We start from the raw sequence: 19,724 nt of genomic DNA on the forward strand, positions 1-19,724 counted from the left end.
TCTGCCTAACAGAGATCCAAAGCCATCCTGTGACTGAATACATTGGACGGTCACCTTCAATGCATGCAAATGCACTCAGCGAATCCAAGTTGTACATGGCTTTACCGATTTTTAGGGCTGGCACTCCTATAATTCAGTAACATTGAAAATTAATTTATTGTGCTCGTTTATTAGCTTTAAATCAATAATTAAGGACTACCAAATGAGGTAGTGGCTTGGGGGCTAGATATAATTGGATTGATGATGGAGGGCCGTTGGAGGCTTTAAAAGGATTAAAATGATTGTCAGCTCTGTAATTAAACTGTCATGGACAAAAAGCTACAGAAAGAAGGTTGACTAATTCTTAGTGAATCGAGCAGGTCTCAAGCACCACTAGAGGACGTGCAGGCGGAACCTCACCTACGTTATTTTCTTTTTGTTAATTAAATAAAAACGCACCGTCTTCTAACTGAATAGGAGCTATTTGCTGAACTGGTGCTGAGTGTCTCTGGCAATTCAGTTTTTTTTTTTAACACTGGAATAAAATCACAAACAGACAAAAGCGAACTTGTATACACAACGCAGCAGTCTTGCGTCCTTGTTCAGGACTCATTAAATGTGGACTTCGGTGCTTTCCCTTTAATTGGCAGACAGCAACAGAACAAGCTGCATCTATTCTTCACATTATTTTGGCCCTTTAGGGTCAACTTTATTTGTTAAACATGGAGCTTGGATTAATAAAAAGGGAAAATATTTGTATGCTGTCCCTGTCTGAGTGCCTAACACATTCTGAAAGCTGCAAATAATTATTACTATTTTTTTGTCTTCCAGGGAAGATATTATTAAACCAATGGGTGTGAGAGCAGATGGGACGATGGCACCATTGGAAGAAGTTATACATGGTACGCGGGTGCCTGAGCCAGAGAACTCCGATTCAGACTAACAAAAATCTCCTGTGGTTTTTTACTTTTTGTTTTTGATATCTATTTATACTCTTGATAAGTCAGAACATATTTTGTCTTTAAGAAGTAAAAATAAGGTATATACTTTTTTTTTCTGTTACCTTTTCACCAACAAAGTACTGTCCCATTACATTTATAAATGGTTTATAATAAACAGAAATAGCTATTGTAGGGGTGATGGCAGATGGGTGTTTCTGCAAGCTGTGAATATTTTAAATAAAAACCCAATGGTGTGCTTCACCCATTACTGTGAATATTTAAAAGAAAACTTAGGACGTGATTCACCCTTGCTAAGCTAAAAATTGAGACATTTTAAAGTGACACTAGCTTTTACAAACAAAAAGTAAAGCACAGCTGCAGCCAATAATTATTTTTTCTTTCAATGTTTTTATTGAAATTTAAAATAAGAGTGCGTAATAAGTGCAAATGCAAGTAAATATCAGGATCAACAGTCAAGGCCGAACTGTATCCACCATATTAAACAATGACTTCCGGAAGAAAGAGAATGCCCTGCAGGGCCAGTGCAAGGATTTTAGCCACCCTAGGCAAAATAAAAATTGCCGCCCCCACACATGCTCTCCCACCCCCCGTCCCAAGTTGCTGAAGGGGTTCAAACCAGTGGCTGCTGGTGTTCCATCGGTTGGGGGGGCAGCAGATGGACCTGGCCAATGACCCCCCCCCCCCGTCGTTTAAGAGTCCAGTCCTTACCATATTGCCCCCCCCCCCCAGCGCCAGTTCACTTACCTTGTTCCTTCGGACTGACAGGCGGCGAGGGCTTCCCCCTCAGTCTCCTCCATGTCCCCTCTCGGCGGCCGTCTCCTCCGCCAATAGGATGCCTTCTCCCTTGGCCAATTAGGAAACAGGTCTCAGGACCAGCTTCCTGATTGGCCGGGAGGAGAATCAGTGTGGCGGTAGTAAATATTCATTCACTATTGTCACACAACTGGGTGGGCTCAGGGTGCAGTGCTCTGCTCCCCGAACCCACCCTTTTTTGAAGCATATTGGAGCTTCTGACTCTAATCCCGTGCTTAACCCTCCTCTTGTGTCAGGGTCAAAACTGACCCGTTTTCAGGTTTTGAATGTCTATAAGTATCACATAAATTTGTTTATTGCATCAAGATTTTTTTACTTTGTCAGGAACCTCTATTTAGACAATGTAATAGAAAAATAATCCTTTTCACTAAATTATAAAATACTGTGGTGAAAATTAAGACGTTCATGGTGTTAGGGTCAATTCTGACCCAGTTATAATATAGGATTTTAGGACACTAATAAGTGCCAAAACTGAAAACATAAACACTCTCTCTGCTTAGTAACAGTGACAGCCAATCCCCTCTCAACCCTGTGAGCTGTAGTTAGGGAGGGGCCTATCTCTTTTCCTGCTTGTCTGCTTCTCTAAATAAAGTGAAGAAACATAGGACAAATTCATTTCAGAGTTGCTGACTTTATTTTACCATTTTTTCAATTTGACAATGAGAGGTATGCTATCAAAAGAAAGGTCTAGGGGTCACACCAAAAATATTAAAACCAATCTTTTCAAGGATAAAGAAGCCTAACAAGGTAACCAAGAGGTAAGAAACAAATTTGATGATAAATAATTATTCAGAGGGTATTTTATGGCTGATTTAAAACACGGGTCAAAACTGACCCTAACATCATGGATAGTAACTGAATTCTAACATAAGAGGAGGGTTAAAAAAACAAAAAAAACCCTCATTGGAATCCATGCATCCTGCATGTAGATTAGGGGGCCGGACGCATGGATGGGGGGGCGGCGCCCCTAATGGACAGGCCGGCACTAGTGACTTACCTCGGCGCTGGGTCAGGCTCCACCGGTGCCCCCTGCTACGTTGCACTCTAGGTAGCTGCCTAGGTCGCCTTACAGGTAGCGCTGTTCCCTGCCCTGGCCATAAAACAGTTGCAGTACAACCATACAAAATACAATCAATATCTGGTGGACTTTCAGACAAGAATTTTGTATCGGATATTTTGAAAAAGGGTTAGAGTCTTTGTCAACTTTGTATTGCTGTTTGTGTCCCTGCTGGGGAGAATATTCTCTAATTTCGCCAGGACAGGAAGTGATGGGAAATTTCCCCAAAGGGATAAAAAAAAAAAAAAACATGTTTTTGGTAGAGAGGGGAAAGGTTTGAACTTCAGACAATGAGCCAGTTAAACTGTGAATGGTAGTTGTAGAGGAATGCAAAGTGACTCGCATATCATCCTCTCTTGGTGCCTTACTGCACACCTTCATTGCCGAACTAATTTTTGGAAAATTAGGTGCAGATCCTTATACTTTTTTGAGACATGTTGCCCATGGGATTTTTTTTTTAATCATTTGTTTAAACCTCTCAACTTGAACTATTATCTGGTGCATTCATAAAATCAGTGTTCCATCCGCTAGATTTTTAATACATTCAACAGTTTATCTTGGCCATTGTTTTTATTACTGTCTGTGCCTTCTTGATCCAGTGCCAATCTCATTCCCATTTCTTGCAGCATATGGACAGGATGCAAGGGAAAATCTCCAATGGGGTCACAGCCAGAAATAATAACCCTAACAGCAATTTAAAGCCCAACTCTGGGCACAGTAAACTTAAGCTGCCCATAGATGGATCAAAATTCAGCTGGTTCAGCAGGGACCAGCTGAATTTTGACCCATGTATGAGCACTGAGGCTGTTAAGAAGTCCATCTACTGACTGAATTCTGTACAACCGCCCTTCTGAAAAACTTGCTCCCGCCTGCAGCAGCGATCTATGTATTCTGATAGCGGGGAAGTCTCTCTGTTGTCATAATACAATGACACAGTGGGAGGATTCCCCCATCCACATCAAGTGCGTGGATGGGGGAACCACGTTTTTTGTTCAACTCACTGGTTGAACTGACCTATCTGTGGCCAGCTTTACCTGGGTTAAAGCAGTGACACATCCTGTTGCCACAAAAGCAGCCCTTGTCATGCAGTCCTTATTCTACATAAGGAAAATCTGTTTACATACTGAAATTAGTACCATGGTATGACTATAATCATTATATATCATTATCCTCATCATGTGCTTATATTCATCAAGTACAGATGTTATAATACCAGGCATACAGGTATAGTCAAGTAAGGCTAGCCATGCACATTAAGATTTCTACTGTTCAAAATAAGTTGACAGTGACTGCAGTCACTATTTGGGTGAGAATTTTCTACCCAGTGTCTTTGATTTTCAGATCAAATTTTGTTGAGTGGGGCTGACTGCAGAACTTTTGGCTGTAAGGCCAGTATCATTCGATTTGCATCACAGTGTTTTTTAATATGGAGAAAGAAATGTTGGACTGTCTGACATGCATTGTTGTGTGTGGAGTAGCAAAATACACACGTTGATTAAGCAGTATTTCTTAATAGATTTCCACATTGACATGATTCAGAGTTTTACAGTTTTTATTTTTTTCTTTATAATGAAGGAAAACAGTGCAATGCAAAAGTACCCATCGATAATCCTCCAAGTAAATAATAAGACTCTTGTCTCTGAGAAAAATGGTTGCTTACTCCTGATGTTGTCTAAAGCCTAGTACACACGCAACGATTATCGGCCGACCAATCGTCCGTCTTTTGTCCAGAGTGGTGTTTTGTTGGTTGTAATGTGCCTAGACTGCACACGAATTTTCTCGCCCGACAAAATTCTACTTCAGAAGTGATGTCATGTGTTGGTTTGCTTTCTTTGTGTTCTTTCTTCACTTAGCATGGCCAGACTTGCTCATTAGATTTTTCCCTGTCGAAATCTGTACTGACTGCACAAAAATCGGCCGTGTTTTGATGGCAGACAAAAATTTTATAGCCTGCACACCAGATTTTTTTTCGGCCGCAAAGTCGGAGTCGGTAACAAGCCGAAAATCGGCAGATCGGTCGTCGGACGAAAATTCCCTGCCGATTTTCGACGCCTGTGTACGAGGCTTTAGATTAGGTTACAAAATCAGGCAGTAGACTGAAAATGGCTTTATTTTGGACTTTTTTTTAAATCAGTATTAAAACAGCTCTGGCACTAGATTAAAATGTTAACAAAAGCCTAGCTTACAAACAAAAAAGTTAGTATTCACTGTCCTACCACCTGAGTGATTGATCTTTGTTTTTAAAGAGCTATATTGGTGGGAAAAAAAAACAAAACACTTTTGCATATGAGACTTCTGGAAGTATCCGATCCTTGCTCCTCTGATGTGCATTGCAGTTTTATCTACAATCTCTTATGTTACTTAATCGGTACTGTATCTTGTTGCGATGTAGCAGAGGATATATGAAATCAGATCACAGTTGGGGACCAGCCATCAGACGCTCCCAAAAGTGCAATGAAGCGGATATTCTGGCCCCTAAGGGTCCTTTCACACTGTCCGTTCCGTCAACGAAATCTGTTCTGCTCAGCGGGGGATCGAAACGCTGATCCCCGCTGAGCAGGCGGATGACAACTCCGTCTCCGCTCTATGTGCGGGGATGGAGCTGTCAGATCCTCCGCTGTCCTCTATGGGGGAATCGGATGAGAATGGACCGCCTGTCCGTTCTCATCCGATCCGCCAAACAGATGGAAAATAGGTTTTCTATCCTTCTGGATTTGACGGACAGGATTGGATCGGATGGCAGTGGGTGTCAGCGGAGATGTCTCCGCTGACATCCGCTGCCCCATAGGGATGCATGGGGCATCCGATCAGGTCTGCCTGAAAAACTGACGGGCGGATCTGATCAGATTGTTAGTGTGAAAGGGGCCTAAAGAGTAAAAAGTGGCATCTGGACAGAAAAATTGTCCATTATAAAATGTAGGTATCTCATAACTGCAACAGCCTCCAAGCCCTGTTGCCACCCATGGATAACAGGTTGGACTGATGGGTAAAGCTTCAATACTTCCTACTTGAAGCTTGCCACCTCCTAGACAATTTAGTATTGGTCCATCATTATGATAGGCTGCTTCACTGGCCAATAGGACTGTGTGGGAGATGGGTGTATAGTGCCTACACTTTATACTTGGTAGCTTTAAAGAACCCTTTGTAGCCCTTACACAATGGCTCAACCTCCACTCACACAGTAAAGTAATTAAGAACCACTAAACTTTGAAGTAGATCTAAAGGTATTTGCCCAAATCTCATATAAGCTTTAACAGATCAGTTTAAATTCAAAAGTTTTTTGCAGTATTTAAATCTGTAGAAAGTAAAACCTGCTGTTCCTGCCATCAAGGTCCTTCCTCAAGCACTTCCTGTTATGGGGTGACAATGGTCTACCATCTGTAGTCTGTGTTGCCACCACGTCACACGCTCCCCTGGCAGAGCCTACAAGTCGTCATGCTAACACATTGCTCAGGCATGGTTCTCCATGGTCCACTATTGCAACTTTGGGAGAGCCAGTCCAGGGCAATGATGTTCAGCTGTTGCCAGAGCGAGTGCATATAGAAGGGGGTGGCTGAATGAAAGAAGCAATACTGAAATGTAAAAAGGTTTGAAAAACATAGCAATTGCTCAAGTGGTTGGTTGTAAAGGCTTCAGGTTTTTTTTATCCTAATGTATGCTCTACATCAAGGCAAAAACAAAACCCTTTTTCTCTTACGTCCTCTGACAGTCGCCGCCCATCCATTTAGCCTTCACTATTGGGTAATGGCGCCCTCTTCAGGAGTAAGCTAGGCAGTTAGAAATGTTATAAAAAACTTTTCTATACTTAGACACACCTCTAGGGGGCCAACCCCAGCCATTATCCTGATCCAGTTACCCCTGGTCCTCAGTTTTATGCTGCCTAGCGTCAGAAGTAGGCTAGCTTTTTCCTTGCCGGGACCTAGCTTCTCGGTTTTCTATGTTTTTTTTTTTTTTCACCAATCTATGTGTTTTTCATCATTGGGGTGTTTTTTCGTTGCCTTTTAAGGTTGGTTGCGTCTTCCCACCCCTCACATCTGCACTGCTTTGGGACATCCCAATAGTGAAGGCTAAATGGATGGGCGGCGACTGTCAGAGGACGCAAGAGAAAATGGAATTTTTGTAAGAACGTACCGTAAAATTATTTTCTCTGAGTCCTCTGACAGTCGCCGCCCCCGCCCCTCTGTTTTTTTGGATCTGGGCGTTACTGCCTTCGGGTACTGCTTGCTACAAATGGAGGACCAGTTGTAACTGGATCAGGATAATGGCTGGGGTTGGCCCCCTAGAGGTGTGTCTAAGTATAGAAAAGTTTTTTATAACATTTCTAACTGTCTAGCTTACTCCTGAAGAGGGCTCCATTACCCAATAGTGAAGGCTAAATGGATGGGCGGTGACTGTCAGAGGACTCAGAGAAAATAATTTTACAGTAAGTTCTTACAAAAATTATATTTTATTGGGCAACTTTTACTCCCCTGGACTCATTAACCACTTGCCGACCGCCGCACGACTATCTACGGCGGCGGTCAGCCCCTCACAGGCAAAGTGACGTAGGTCTACGTCGCTCGCCTGTGAGGGTTTAGGGAGCGAGCGCGCGCCGCCGGAGGCGCGCTCCCGCGTGGTCACGGACCCCCCCGCGCGTGTGACCGGCGGACCCGATTGCCGCCGGCCACTCTGCGATCGGCGGGGGAGAGGGAGAAAGTCAGGCAGCTTGTGTAAACAAGCTGCCTGTCATTCTCCTCTCTGTATGAGAGCTGATCACATGGATCTACTATGTAGATCCATTGATCACTCTGCATACAGTTGAAGCCACAGCCAATCACAGTTAGAATCACGCCCCTAGGGACACACACAGCCCCTCCCTCTCAAATAAAGTTAACCCCTTCACTACCAGTGTATTTTTACAGTAACAGTGCATATATATAGCACTGATTACTGTAGAAATGTCACTGGTAACCCCAAAAGTGTCAAAAATGTCAGTCAAGGGTCCGATCTTTCCGCCGCAATGTCGCAGTACCGCAAAAAAAATCGCAGATCGCCGCCATTACGCGTTAAAAAAAAAAAACAACAAAAATGACAAAAATCTTTCCCTTTGTTAGTAAACGCAATAACTTTTGCGCAAACCAATCAAAATACGCTTTTTGCGATTTTTTTTTACCAAACATAGGTAGCATAAAACAAATTGGCCGAAAATATAAAAAAATTTTGATTTTTACATTTTTTTGGGGGGGAATTTCATATAAAAAAAAGGGAAAAATATTGCTATTTTTGCAAAATTTACGCTCTTTTTTTGTTTATAGCGCGTGATCAAAAAATCGCACAGGTGATCAAATACCGCCAAAAGAAAGCTCTGTTTGTGGGAAAAAAGGACGCCAAATTCGTTTAGGTACAGCGTTGCACGACCGCGCAATTGTCCGTTAAAGTCACGCAGTGCCGAATCGCAAAATACCCTCTGGTCGTTTAGCAGCCAAATCCTCCGGGGCTTAAGTGGTTAAGAGCAGCAGGAGGCATTGGCTCACAATGTGGATAGGGAACAAACCTGCACATGTGCCACCACAGGAAGTGGCTTCCTATGGTGGCATATGGCTAACAGGAAGAGCAGTGCCGTTCTGTACAAACCTATTGTAGGTATAACATATTGGTTATTAAAAAAAAAAAAAAACACTTTTACATTCACTTTATGATACACAGTGCAAAATATTGGTCATCCAGTTGGGGTTTAGATCTATTTTCAAACCATTTGGTCTTGAAAGAACATACCCAAAATGCATGGCACATTTACCTCATTTTAACGTATTACATTTAGAAACATGCCTTATTAGTTTCTACATGCATAGTACATATCAGTGGGACCAGGATTGCATTATACACTTGTGCCATCTTTTATATAGCTGACATAGATATGGCCACCTGATTAGAGCAGGTTGTGCATGCAGAATATGAAGACACTTGTCATGTTGCTTAAGATTAAGCTAAAGTCTTCTAAATATTACACAGATCGTAAACGTTACTATTTGAGACCCCCTTGTCAATGCTCCAGGCTACAGAAAGTCGCTGTTTGCTTAGTCTTGGGCTTGCCCCTCTTGTACCTAAATAGGGCTGGAGTGCTGTAACACAGGTGAGACAAGGGTTGTATCTGCTTACTGACTAGAAGCAGTTGGTGCCTATAGTGTTAATATTTCGGCTAAAATAATTTGAGGCACTGCCCCACGAGGTAATTTTTTAAACTAGAAAACACTGTTTAACCCAAAGAAAATAAGGACATACTGTGCGTGCAGGGTTTCATGGATCTGCCGTCTGAGGGTGTGTTGCTATGGCATCCTACACTCAGCTTCTCAGTTTAAATGATGCAGAACTGTAAGTTTTCTGTCTGCATACTTGACTACCCAGTACTAGGAGGCCCTGTGTTTAATGTGATCACCCTGAAGGGTTTTTGGAAGGATTTGAGAATAAAAAAATTTAAAATTACAGCAGGATGGGCATCAGGATGGCTGGGCTTTAAAAAAAAAAAAAAAAAAATTCAATATAATAGGTGCAGTGCTTTCAAGCAGCATGGAAATGTTCATGTTACATTTTCTACTTGACACAACTCAACTAACCACTAGACAATCTTGCCATGGTCAGCCCCTTTAACCACACAATGGCCCTATTAATGGACATTAGTTGCTGTTACTGACTGTGATCTGTTCCAGTTGCAGGATGATTGCAGCAACCCAGCTTTGTCGTTTTACGGCAATGTGAAGTTTGCTCGACTGACTATTAACGGATTACCTGTGTAAGTTATTATTTAAACAGGACTATAGCTTTAGCTTGTAAGTCATATTATACCTTTATTATCTGTGTAGCAAGGTAGAACCCATTTTGATTGTAAAATCTGGTACACTGCATTTATGTGCAGTCTTCTAGCGGACCAATCTGTTTTCTTTATAATATTTGCTGTCTCCTGGGTCTCTGGGAGTGGTTTGTAAACTGCATCAATAAAACCTGCATAATCTTTTTAGACCGAGCTTGCAGGATTTACTTTATATGTAATTTTTGAATGTGTAAAAAGTAAAGCACGCAAGTGAAACCTATCCAACCTTCCCCTCCATATTTTGCTGGGACCTCAGCAGGCTATGGCAAGGCCAGAGTATAGCCAGGTTCAGGAGGGGACTTCTTAGGTGCACTTATTAAGGCCAGGATACTGACAAGTTTACCTTAAGGCCCAGTTCACACCGATACAACATAGGATCCGACTTGTGAGACCTCAAGTCAGATAACATATGAAATTCAATGTTTCCCTGTGAGAGCTGTCTTAACTGATACTACGCAAGTCTGTCCAACTTTAGAAAAGATTTCTGCACTACTTTGATGTGACTTTTTACACTCTGTGGCATTAAAGTCGGACCAAAGTCAGACTCCAAAGTTGCACTGAAAGTCACACGACTTTGTAGTTGGGCTAGTTTGAACCGATCCTCAAGTACATTTCCACTTTTGCAGTCAAATTTGGGAAAACCACACTATGTTATGTGTTCCCATAAACTCAGCATAAGAAAAATTTCAAAAATTATATATTTCTTACCTTTTTAGATGTTTAAGGTGGTGGTGTCATGGCGGATTTAAAAAAATTCTGGGTAGTCTGTCTCCACACTGAAAAGTTATAGCTCAGGGTGGTTTCCAACTTTGTTATGATAGAGAATGTTAAATTCTAGTTTACGGCTGATAATGAAGAATTGCCAACGCAGTACAGACAGGAGACAGCAACCCTCCACGCCCAAACATCACAAAGTAGGAAAAGTAAAGTTTTCAAACATCAAAGTAGGAAGAACATGATTTTTAAGTAAAAAAAAAAAAAAACACACTTAAAATATTTAAACATTACTGGTTACTTTCTTGTTATGCTATGGTAATAGGAACATGTAAAAAATATAAAAGAAGGTGTTATCCTAACGGGGCTGCAAAAGTTGAAATATACTTTTTCTTTTGTTCATTTATGGATGCAGCTCCAGATCTTAACCATTGGGTTGTACTGCCCCCTGCAGGAGTAGGACACTAGGCAAAAAAAAGTCTGGCTACGCCTATTGGCAGTCCCAGGGGGTATTCTCCCTCTCTGCTATAGGTACTCAGGTTTTTTTCTATCTAGTCAAGAGTAAGGACCTAGTTCCTTGCTGGGATCTCTGGTCCTGGCATTTTTTTTCTTTTTAGATCGATTTTTTTTTCTCCTGTTTTTTTCCTGTGAGATCTACAATCAACTGCCGGACTGGGCGACGGGCTGGATAATCTAGATCCAGTGGTCACCCCAGTCTGGCCAGCGAGCGCGCATGCGCAGACCTAAGCTCAGCTCCGCCATGATAGTGCCCCACCGGACGGGGGCTGGCCTGTGAGTTAAATGCCTCATGAGGTCGCATACAATGGGGTCTCGGCTCGAGTCGCAGCGATCCTCCTAGCTGATGCCCACCCATTTAGATGGAAAGGGGTTCTGTCAAGAGCAGTACCTGCCTGGTTCCTGTTATAAGTAACTGTCCCCCCTCTCCACCTGGAGGGTTTTGGGGTGGACGTGGGCCCTTCCATGGGACGGTCGGACTCCTGGGTTCTCCTCCTTCCTGTTTTCACCCCCCATCCGACCCCTCCTTCGCTGGGGCTGTGAGGTGGCCTGATCCACCGCCTGTGGTGGGGGTGGGGTGTGCTGACGACAACCCGGCAATCAGCTGTGGGGGGGACTGTACCTGGTGGGGGCTCCTGCCAGGGGCCCCCCTTTCCTGCCTGTGCCATTTTTCTGAGGCCCAGGGATCCCTCCTGGGAGCCTCGTAGTGCCGCCGTTTTCTTGTAGCCTCTGTGCTCAATGCACAGCGGCCATGTTTGTGTAGTCCGGTGGCCATTTTGCGGTGGTTTATCATTGAAAATGGCAGCTGCCATAACAGTGGAGCCCTCGGGGTGGTGATTTCTGTGGTGGGAGCCCCTCCTCATCCCCTGGTGCTGACTCCTGGATTATTTGATTTCATGATCACCGCACGTGCAGTGCAGATTCTCCTGGTGGCTGCAGTGCCTGGTTTCTGTTGAGGATCGATTAGGTGTTCTGTTAATGGCGGACGGTTGGTGCTGCCGGAGCGGTGGGGGTGTCCCTTAGCTGTGTTTTTCACTTTTTTGTGAGGTCCCCCTGATGACTTATGGAGTCTTTGGAGCACATCTCCCCACCTGATCCCCTCACTGAGGCTGCGGGGCCCTCTGGGTCCCATCCATCCATCGATCCACTGATGGCGGTTCTGGAGTCCTTTGTGTCCGGTGGTTTTTGGACGACGGGTTGGCAACATGCGCCCCCCATATTCCCCTGCCTCATCTGTCTCACCAGATTCTGAATCTGATTTGGCCACCGTGGATGTGGTTCACCCTGCTGGGTCTGTGACCACGCTCCCTGAATCCTCAGATACTTAGGAGAATTCCTTCTCTTCTGCAACAGAGTGCAAAAAGGCGCTGGTGGACACACTAATGCTGTGCATGAGACCTTAATAATGGAGGACGCAGCTGCGACCTAGGCACAGATTCCCTTAGGCATTCACAAGCCATCCGGAGCGGAAAAGGTGTGTTCCCTTTCCCCTCCTGTTTTGACAGAATTGTCACTAAAGAGTGGGGATGACCAAAGTGTCCCCTTGGGGTCCCCAAGCGATTCCGGTTAAAGTGTCCCAGGCCTTTGAGGACCCGGCTGATAAGGCGGCGGAGGCTGTGGCCCGCATTATGTACACCCTGGCTGGTTCGGCACTGAGGCCAATATCACCATTGCCCTGGTGTTGCAGACTCTGACCGAATTAGCTAAGCTTTTGCGCCAAGACCTGGAGGGGAGTAGTCGATACCCCTCCCCCCCCCCCCCCCGCCGCCTTTGCTGAGCTGGCGGACCAGCTGGTCCAGGGGCTGAAGTTTATCTGTGATGCCTCTTTGGATGCGGCTCCCCTAGTGGCTCGGCTCTCTGTTTTGACAGTGGTCCTGTGGCGTGTCTTTTGGCTCAAATGCTAGTCTGCGGACTAGACTTCTAAAAAGGCCTTGACTGATCTTTCCTTTAAAGGTGATCGTCTGTTTTGTGCTACCCTGAATGACTTAATTAAAGGTCTCACAGGGGGAAGAGTACCTTTCTTCCACAGGCTACTAAAGGCAAGAACCCTTGTCGTAGATGTGGGCCCCCCTTCTCGGCTCATAAGACGACGTTTCATTTCTCAGAGTCGACTAACAAGGGATCGGAGCCCTTCGGGGGCCTCTTCTGGAGGAAACAAGCGAACTTGGTCTGGCAAGTCAATTGTGGGTTTCTCCAGATCTGTGGACAAGGCCCTTACCCGTATCTGGGGGGCGTCTTCGCTTGTTCCCGGACCCGTGGACTCCCCTGGTACAAGAACAAGTGGGTCAATGAGGTCATTTGGTCTGGCTACAAGATTGAGTTTCGTTCCTACCCTCCTGTAAGGTTTTTCCTTCCAATGTGTGACTGTCCCCAGTCAGCTTACAGTCTCTTTTTGGGGCAGTGCAAGACCTTTTACTTTTAAAGGGTGATGGTCCCGGTTCTGACTTCGGAACGGTTTCAGGGGTTTTACTCAAACCTGTTTACACATTCACAGGGTGGAAAACTGGCAGGTAAATTACCTCAGTCGGCCGGCATTGGACCAAAGGGAGTGGTCCCTTCATCCAGAGGCGTTTCATCAGTTGTGTCTCCGGTGGGGCATCCCTGAGATGGATCTGTTAGCGTCCTGGCTCAACAGAAAGGTGCAGAGGTTTGTGGCTTGGTCACAGGATCCTCTGGCGGACACCACAGATGTGCTGATTGCCCTATGGGGGTCAGTAGATTTTGATTTACACCTTCCCTTCTCTCAAGCTTTTCCAAGACTTCTATGCAGAATCGAGGCAGAAGGGATTCTGGTCATCTTAGTGGCCCTGGACTGGCCTCGCTGAGCTTGATATGCCGATCTGGTGTGGCTGGTCGCTGACGTTCCTTGGAAACTTCCTCTTAGGGAGGATCTGTTGTCCCAAGAACCAATCTTCCATCCTGCTCTACAGTCGCTGGCTTTGACGGCTTGGCTGTTGAAGGCCAGGTGCTGATGGATCGAGATTTGTCTGAGTCGTTGATTCCAACGCTGTTTAAAGCTAGGAAATCTACTTCTAGAAAGATCTACCATCATAAGTGGAAGACATGCATTGTGTGGTGTGAGTCTCTTGGGGTTCATCCTCCATTCTTTTTCGGTGGCTCGGATCTTGACCTTCCTGCAATGGGGCCTTGAGTACTATCAAGGGCTAGGTGTCGGCCTTAGCTGTCTTCTTTCAATGGCCCTTGGCCACACACTCCCTAGTGCGTACTTTTCGTCAGGGAGTTTGGCACTTGTCTCCTCCAGTGCAGTCCCTGTTACCACCTTGGGACTTCAATTTGGTGCTCTCAGTCCTCCAGAAGCCTCCTTTTAAGAATCTTATGGAGATTTCCCTGCTTACGCTGTCCCAAACTGTGGCCTTTTTGGTGGCCATCACCTCTGCGTGCAGAGTGTCAGAATTGGCGGCTTTATCCTGTCGTTCGCCTTACTTCGTGGTTCACAGAGATAAGATGGTTCTTCGCCCCTGCCTATCATTCCTTCCAAAGGGGGTCTCTGATTTTCATTTGAATGAAGACATTGTGTTGCCTTCCCTGTGTCCCAGGCCAACACATCTGCAGGAAATTGTTTTGCATGCCTTGGATGTGGTCCTGGCAATTAGGGTGTACCTGGCAGCTACGGAGTCTTTTAGGAAGTCAGACTGACTATTTGTGCTCACAGATGGGGTTCAGAAAGGGTTGTCCATTTCCTCTGTGACTATTTCCAGATGGATCAGACAGACCGTGATTCAGGCCTATTCCATCAGGGGTCAGGTTCCTCCTTCCCCTGTCAAGGTGCACTCTACTCAGGTGTTCAGTGCCTTCTGGGCCTTCCGTCATCAGGCATCAGTGACGCAGGTTTGCAATGCGGCCATCTGGTCGTCGGTGCACACTTTCACAAAGTTCTATAAAGTGGATGTGTTCGCAGCTGCAAATGCTTCCTTTGGCCGCAAGATTTTGCAGGCTGCTGTTTAGAGGACCTAAGAGGGTGCTTTTTTTTTTTTCACGTGGGCTCCAGTTGTTTTGGTTGAGCTCCTGTTTACCTGGATGGCTATAGTTTAGCCTTGGGAGTTTATTTTCGCTGTTCCCACCCCTCATGTTAAACACTGCTGTGGGACGCCCCAATGGTTAAGAAGTACAGAAGCTGTGTCCGTCAATGAACGAAAGAGAAAATGTGATTTTTGATTTACCGAAAAATCCATTTCTCTGATGTTCATTGACAGACACCGCACACACCCCTCTGTGGAGTTGTAATTCTTCTGACACTGCTTGTAACAAAACTGAGTAGCTATAGCAGAGAGAGGGAGTATACCCCCTGAGACTGCCCATAGGCGTAGCCAGACTTTTTTTCTGCCTAGTGTCCGACTCCTGTAGGGGGCAGTATAACTCAATGGTTAAGAAGATCAGGAGCTGTGCCCGTCAATGAACATCAGAGAAATGGATTTTACGGCAAGTCAAGAATCCAATTTTTAAGGACACCATAAGTGATCATTATGTATCTTCTGTCACCCACCAATGAAGCTTTGCTCAGAGTACATGCAGCACAGTGGAACATATGTGTCAATTTCAAACAAATGTTCTTTTGAAAATCAGAACTTTTGGGATCCTTTCCTGGGAATGTTTCTTTTCTTGTGCTCATGCTCATTCCTTTTTCTTACACGATTCTCTCATGATTGATTAGAAAATCGTTTCAACATGCCTGATCACTTAAATTCGATGGCCGCACAAATATCAGCCATTGCTGCGGCCCACTAATGGTGCGAAATTCAACCGAAAGTTCTTAGATAAGATTTTCAAAAGAGAATTCTTCTGGAATTTTACCCTTGTATGGCCACCTTAACTTGTAAAATATTTAAGGAGCCAGTCAAAGTCTGTGGAGCCCTTAACAAAGCAGAAAACCTAAATAACAAAGTATTGCAGCTCTGATTATATACTCTGGGTATACAATATTGACAGGAAAATGGCTAAAATATGCATTTTATCAATGCTTTTAGTGGTTTACCTGGAGTTCAGCTTTAAATCGCCTTAAAATTTTCTCTTCATCCATTCCAATGCATTTAAAATTTTTGCAGCGCGACAATTCATCATTACCTTCTATCTATCCCAGATAACACATATGGCAGTCACCACTGTAAAAGGCATTGTAGAGTTTGATTTAATATATGCAGAATTAGCAGGAGACGGCCTTATTACATATGTTGTCTGAGCAAGACTGCAGCAGGGAACTGATGAAGGTTTTCTCACTGGTATCCCTAATGTCACATAAAACCTGTTAGTGATAAAACATAGCAACATTCACCTCAAAAAACTAAACTATACATCTTTGGTAAACATACTTCAAAACCCAATTATGAATTATTAGTTGAAATTTTCTGGGGGGCAGAGGGGAAACCAGAAAAATGCTGGAAATTATGTTAAAATGCTTTATTTAATAAAGGCATGAATTTGTTTTATGAATTGTTTATGAATTGTTCTTGCTCACTTGTCAGAATAAAAGCATGTCAGTCTCTTTTTACTACCTCTTGGTTTCTTCTATAAAATGCAAATCTAAGATTAGTTTAGGATTTGCTGTTGCTCTGTATAAGTAATTTTTGGAGCCACTGCATTATACAAGTTTAAAGAATCAAAAGTTCTCAATCCTCCAGCTTTTCTTAAAATAATTCTTAAGCCAGCCATAAATGGATCGAATTTTGGCCAGTTCACCAGGGACCGCCTGAGCCTCGATCCAACTATGGGCAGGCTGAGGGAGCGTGGCCTGCACAGGCATGTGAGGGGCTGCAGCTCCTGCTTCTAATTCTGCGGTGATCCTTCCCTCCTACATTAATCGCCTCCATATCGGTCCTGCCTGCTGCCCTGTGTCCCTGGAAGTCCCGAGAGCAGTGTTTTCTTGCACTGGCTGCTTAAATGATGACCAGCAAGGGCCGAGAAGACGTCGCAGCCTCAGCAATCCAAGATGGCGCCCAGCAGCCCTTACTGCAATGACTCCTTCGTGGAAGGGACAAACTAGGGAATAAGGGGAACATGAGTAGCATTCCCAAACCCCCTAAACTCTAGGGGAAGGACCCCCTACGGGACATGCTTTATTACACCCAGAAGCTGTCTGCTGTCTCGGGTCAGTCTAATGGGAAAGATTTAAGATTCCACCTGTGCAGGAGCCTGTGACTCATGCTGGGGTGCTGCATGTGAGGAGGGTGATCCTCATAAGGGGGACACAGGGCTTGGATGTTGATCCTTACTTTTTTCCTTTTTTCGGAGATTCTTTACCCCCTACCCCTTGGAATGCCAGAGTAACTGCCCTATCCCCAGACAGCTGCCTGTTGAGCAAGATACACCTATGTGCTTACCTCCAGAACTGACTTGACTTGGGCTTACAGGTTGGGAACTACCCATGCGAGCTCCTACTTTCCCACATTTATACCTGCACTTTGCCATGGCTGATAGCCTGTTGGTGTCCTGGAATGTCCGGGGTATACATGATCCATTGAAGAGGACTATGGTCTCCACCTGTATCAGATGATTCCAGCCAGCGATAGTATGTTTCCAGGAAACTCACGTCACTCAGGACTGTTTCATGCCTAAATTATTCTTGGTTAATGGGGAGCTATCACTCCGCACACACGACATATTCCCGTGGGGTCAGTGTCCTGATTCATAGGGCCCTTGCCTACTGGGAATTGGGTTCTAAGGTGAACTCTGGTGGCCATTTTTTTTTTTTTTATATTGCAAATTATATGCTGTTACTATCATACTTGCTTTTGTATATGTACTGATCCTTTCTCCTGGGAGGTGTTAAGGGAGCTGCTGTCGTACCTGTCTGATAAACCAGATACTCCATTGCTTATCCTTGGGGATTTCAACTTTTACCTTGATCCATTGTTAGATAGGCACCCACCTGTCCTTCAGCCTAATGGGAGCAGAACTACAGCTCTAGGCAAACTAATTTCAGAGGTGGGTTGGATTGAGCTATGGAGATTCAAATATCCATTGAACAAATAGTTCTGTTTCTCTAAATCCTATGGGTCCCTCTCTAGAATTGATCTCTGCATCAGTAATACTGCCAGCTCCAATATGGTGTCCCATCTAAAATACCTACTGCGTGGGGTGTCTGATCACTCTCCTCTGGTGGTCTGGCTTCAAGCCCAACCACCTTCATCATGCCACAGGTTCCCCTGGAAATTGAATGCCTTTTGGCTGAAATGATTCCCCTCTTATGACCGCATAGAGGCTCAAATACAGACCTTTTTAGCCAATAATCATATGCTTGGGAGAGAAATTATTATGTGAAGGCTTTTAAGGCCCACTTGCGGGGTATCTTTATTGCAGAAATGAATGCAATTAAAAAATCCTCCTCAGAGTTTATCCTGCAGATCGAAGGCCAGGTGCGACAGTTGGAATCACAATATATCACTTCTTCATTGGATTCCACGAGGGAGACGTGGTTGTCGGCCCAGAATCCCCTGGATTGGCTGAGGACCTCCGCTGCAGACCGTAAACTATTTTTTTCTAAAATGGCATTCTACAAGGAGGGTGAGAAGACAGGGAGGTTACTTGCTAGGTTTCCTAGATCTCATCAGTCCTCCCCTGCTCTAGGAGAAAATATGTGCCTCTGAAGGCCACATACACTGAACAAAAGTAGAAATGCAACACTTTTGTTTTTGCCCCCATTTTTCATGAGCTAAATTCAAAGATCTAAGACTATTACTATGTACACAAGAGGCCTATTTCTCTCAAATATTACTCACAAGTCTGGCTAAATCTGTGTTAGTGTGCACTTCTCCTTTGCCGAGATAATCCATCCACCTCAAAAGGTATGGCATATCAAGATGCTGATTAGACAGCATGATTATTGCACATGTGTGCCTAAGGATGGCCACAATAAAGGGCACTGAGCGCTACTATCCCTGGATGCTAACAAAGCGTTCGACAGTATAGAGGCAGTATTTGTGGGCAGTGCTGATCAAATTCGGCATTGGCAAAAGGTTTATCAAATGGGTTAATTTTCTGTATTATGCCCCTAAAGTTGCCATTAGGTATGCAGATAGGGTATCTCCCTCCTTTGAGCTTGGCCGAGAGACTAGGCAGGGTTGCCCTCTCTCCCTGCTGTTGTTTGTGGTTGCCCTTGAGCCACTGGCTGCCTTGATTTGTGCCAATCCACATATTGGGTTCCGTTATGGTGACCTGCTTGAAAAAATTATGTTGTATGCTGACATGCTGCTACTTTTGGGAGACACTACCTCTTCTCTGGAGGCTGTCATGGACACGATCCCCAGTTTGGGCACTTTTCAGGCCTAACCATTAACTGAACAAAATACGCTTTACTGTTACTGGATGGGGAATCGGGTCAGTCAGTTGCTGCGGTTTTTCCTATACCCACCATATCCTCATTTAAATATTTAGGAGTTCACATAACCTCCAATATTGGATTACTGCCACTTAAAGCGGAGTTCCGGGCACAAAAAAGATTTTTTTTTTTTGTGCCCCTCCGCTAGGTAGACCTCACCTGAAAAGGAATTGGATAGTTAGGTTTTTTTTTTTTGTTTACTCACCTTGTAATTGAAGATCGAAGATACTCACCTCAGAGTACTTCCTCCCTCGGAGCCGCGGCTCACCCCGTCACTTCCTGTCTCGCTATGATTCCTGGGAGCTGAACGTCATAGCTCCCAGGAATCAATGCGACGGCCCCGGCCCCGCACGTCATTTCCGGGCGACGCCGCATTCCCCTGCTAAACAGCTTCTGGGCATGCCCAGAAGCTGTGGAGGAATGCAGCGCCGCACCGGAAGTGACGAGAGGGGCCGGTGCGGCGCATTCTGGGACAAGAAGACGCGGAAGAAGACACAGAAGAGG

General features: G+C 44.7%; 1 protein-coding gene across 1 annotated transcript in view; it reads left to right on the forward strand.

The window, feature by feature from the left end:
* Positions 1-1,028, forward strand: part of RIC8B (RIC8 guanine nucleotide exchange factor B) — a 103,032-nt gene extending 102,004 nt beyond the window's left edge. The window contains exon 10 of the mRNA XM_082254774.1: positions 811-1,028. Coding sequence (XP_082110900.1) covers positions 811-922 — 112 coding nt within the window. The 3' untranslated portion in view covers positions 923-1,028. The remainder of the gene's footprint in view (positions 1-810) is intronic.
* The last annotated feature ends 18,696 nt before the right edge of the window (positions 1,029-19,724 follow it).

The sequence above is a fragment of the Pelophylax lessonae genome, assembly GCF_965119305.1.
Source record: "Pelophylax lessonae genome assembly, chromosome: 4".
In the NCBI taxonomy this organism is placed as follows: Eukaryota; Metazoa; Chordata; class Amphibia; order Anura; family Ranidae; genus Pelophylax; species Pelophylax lessonae.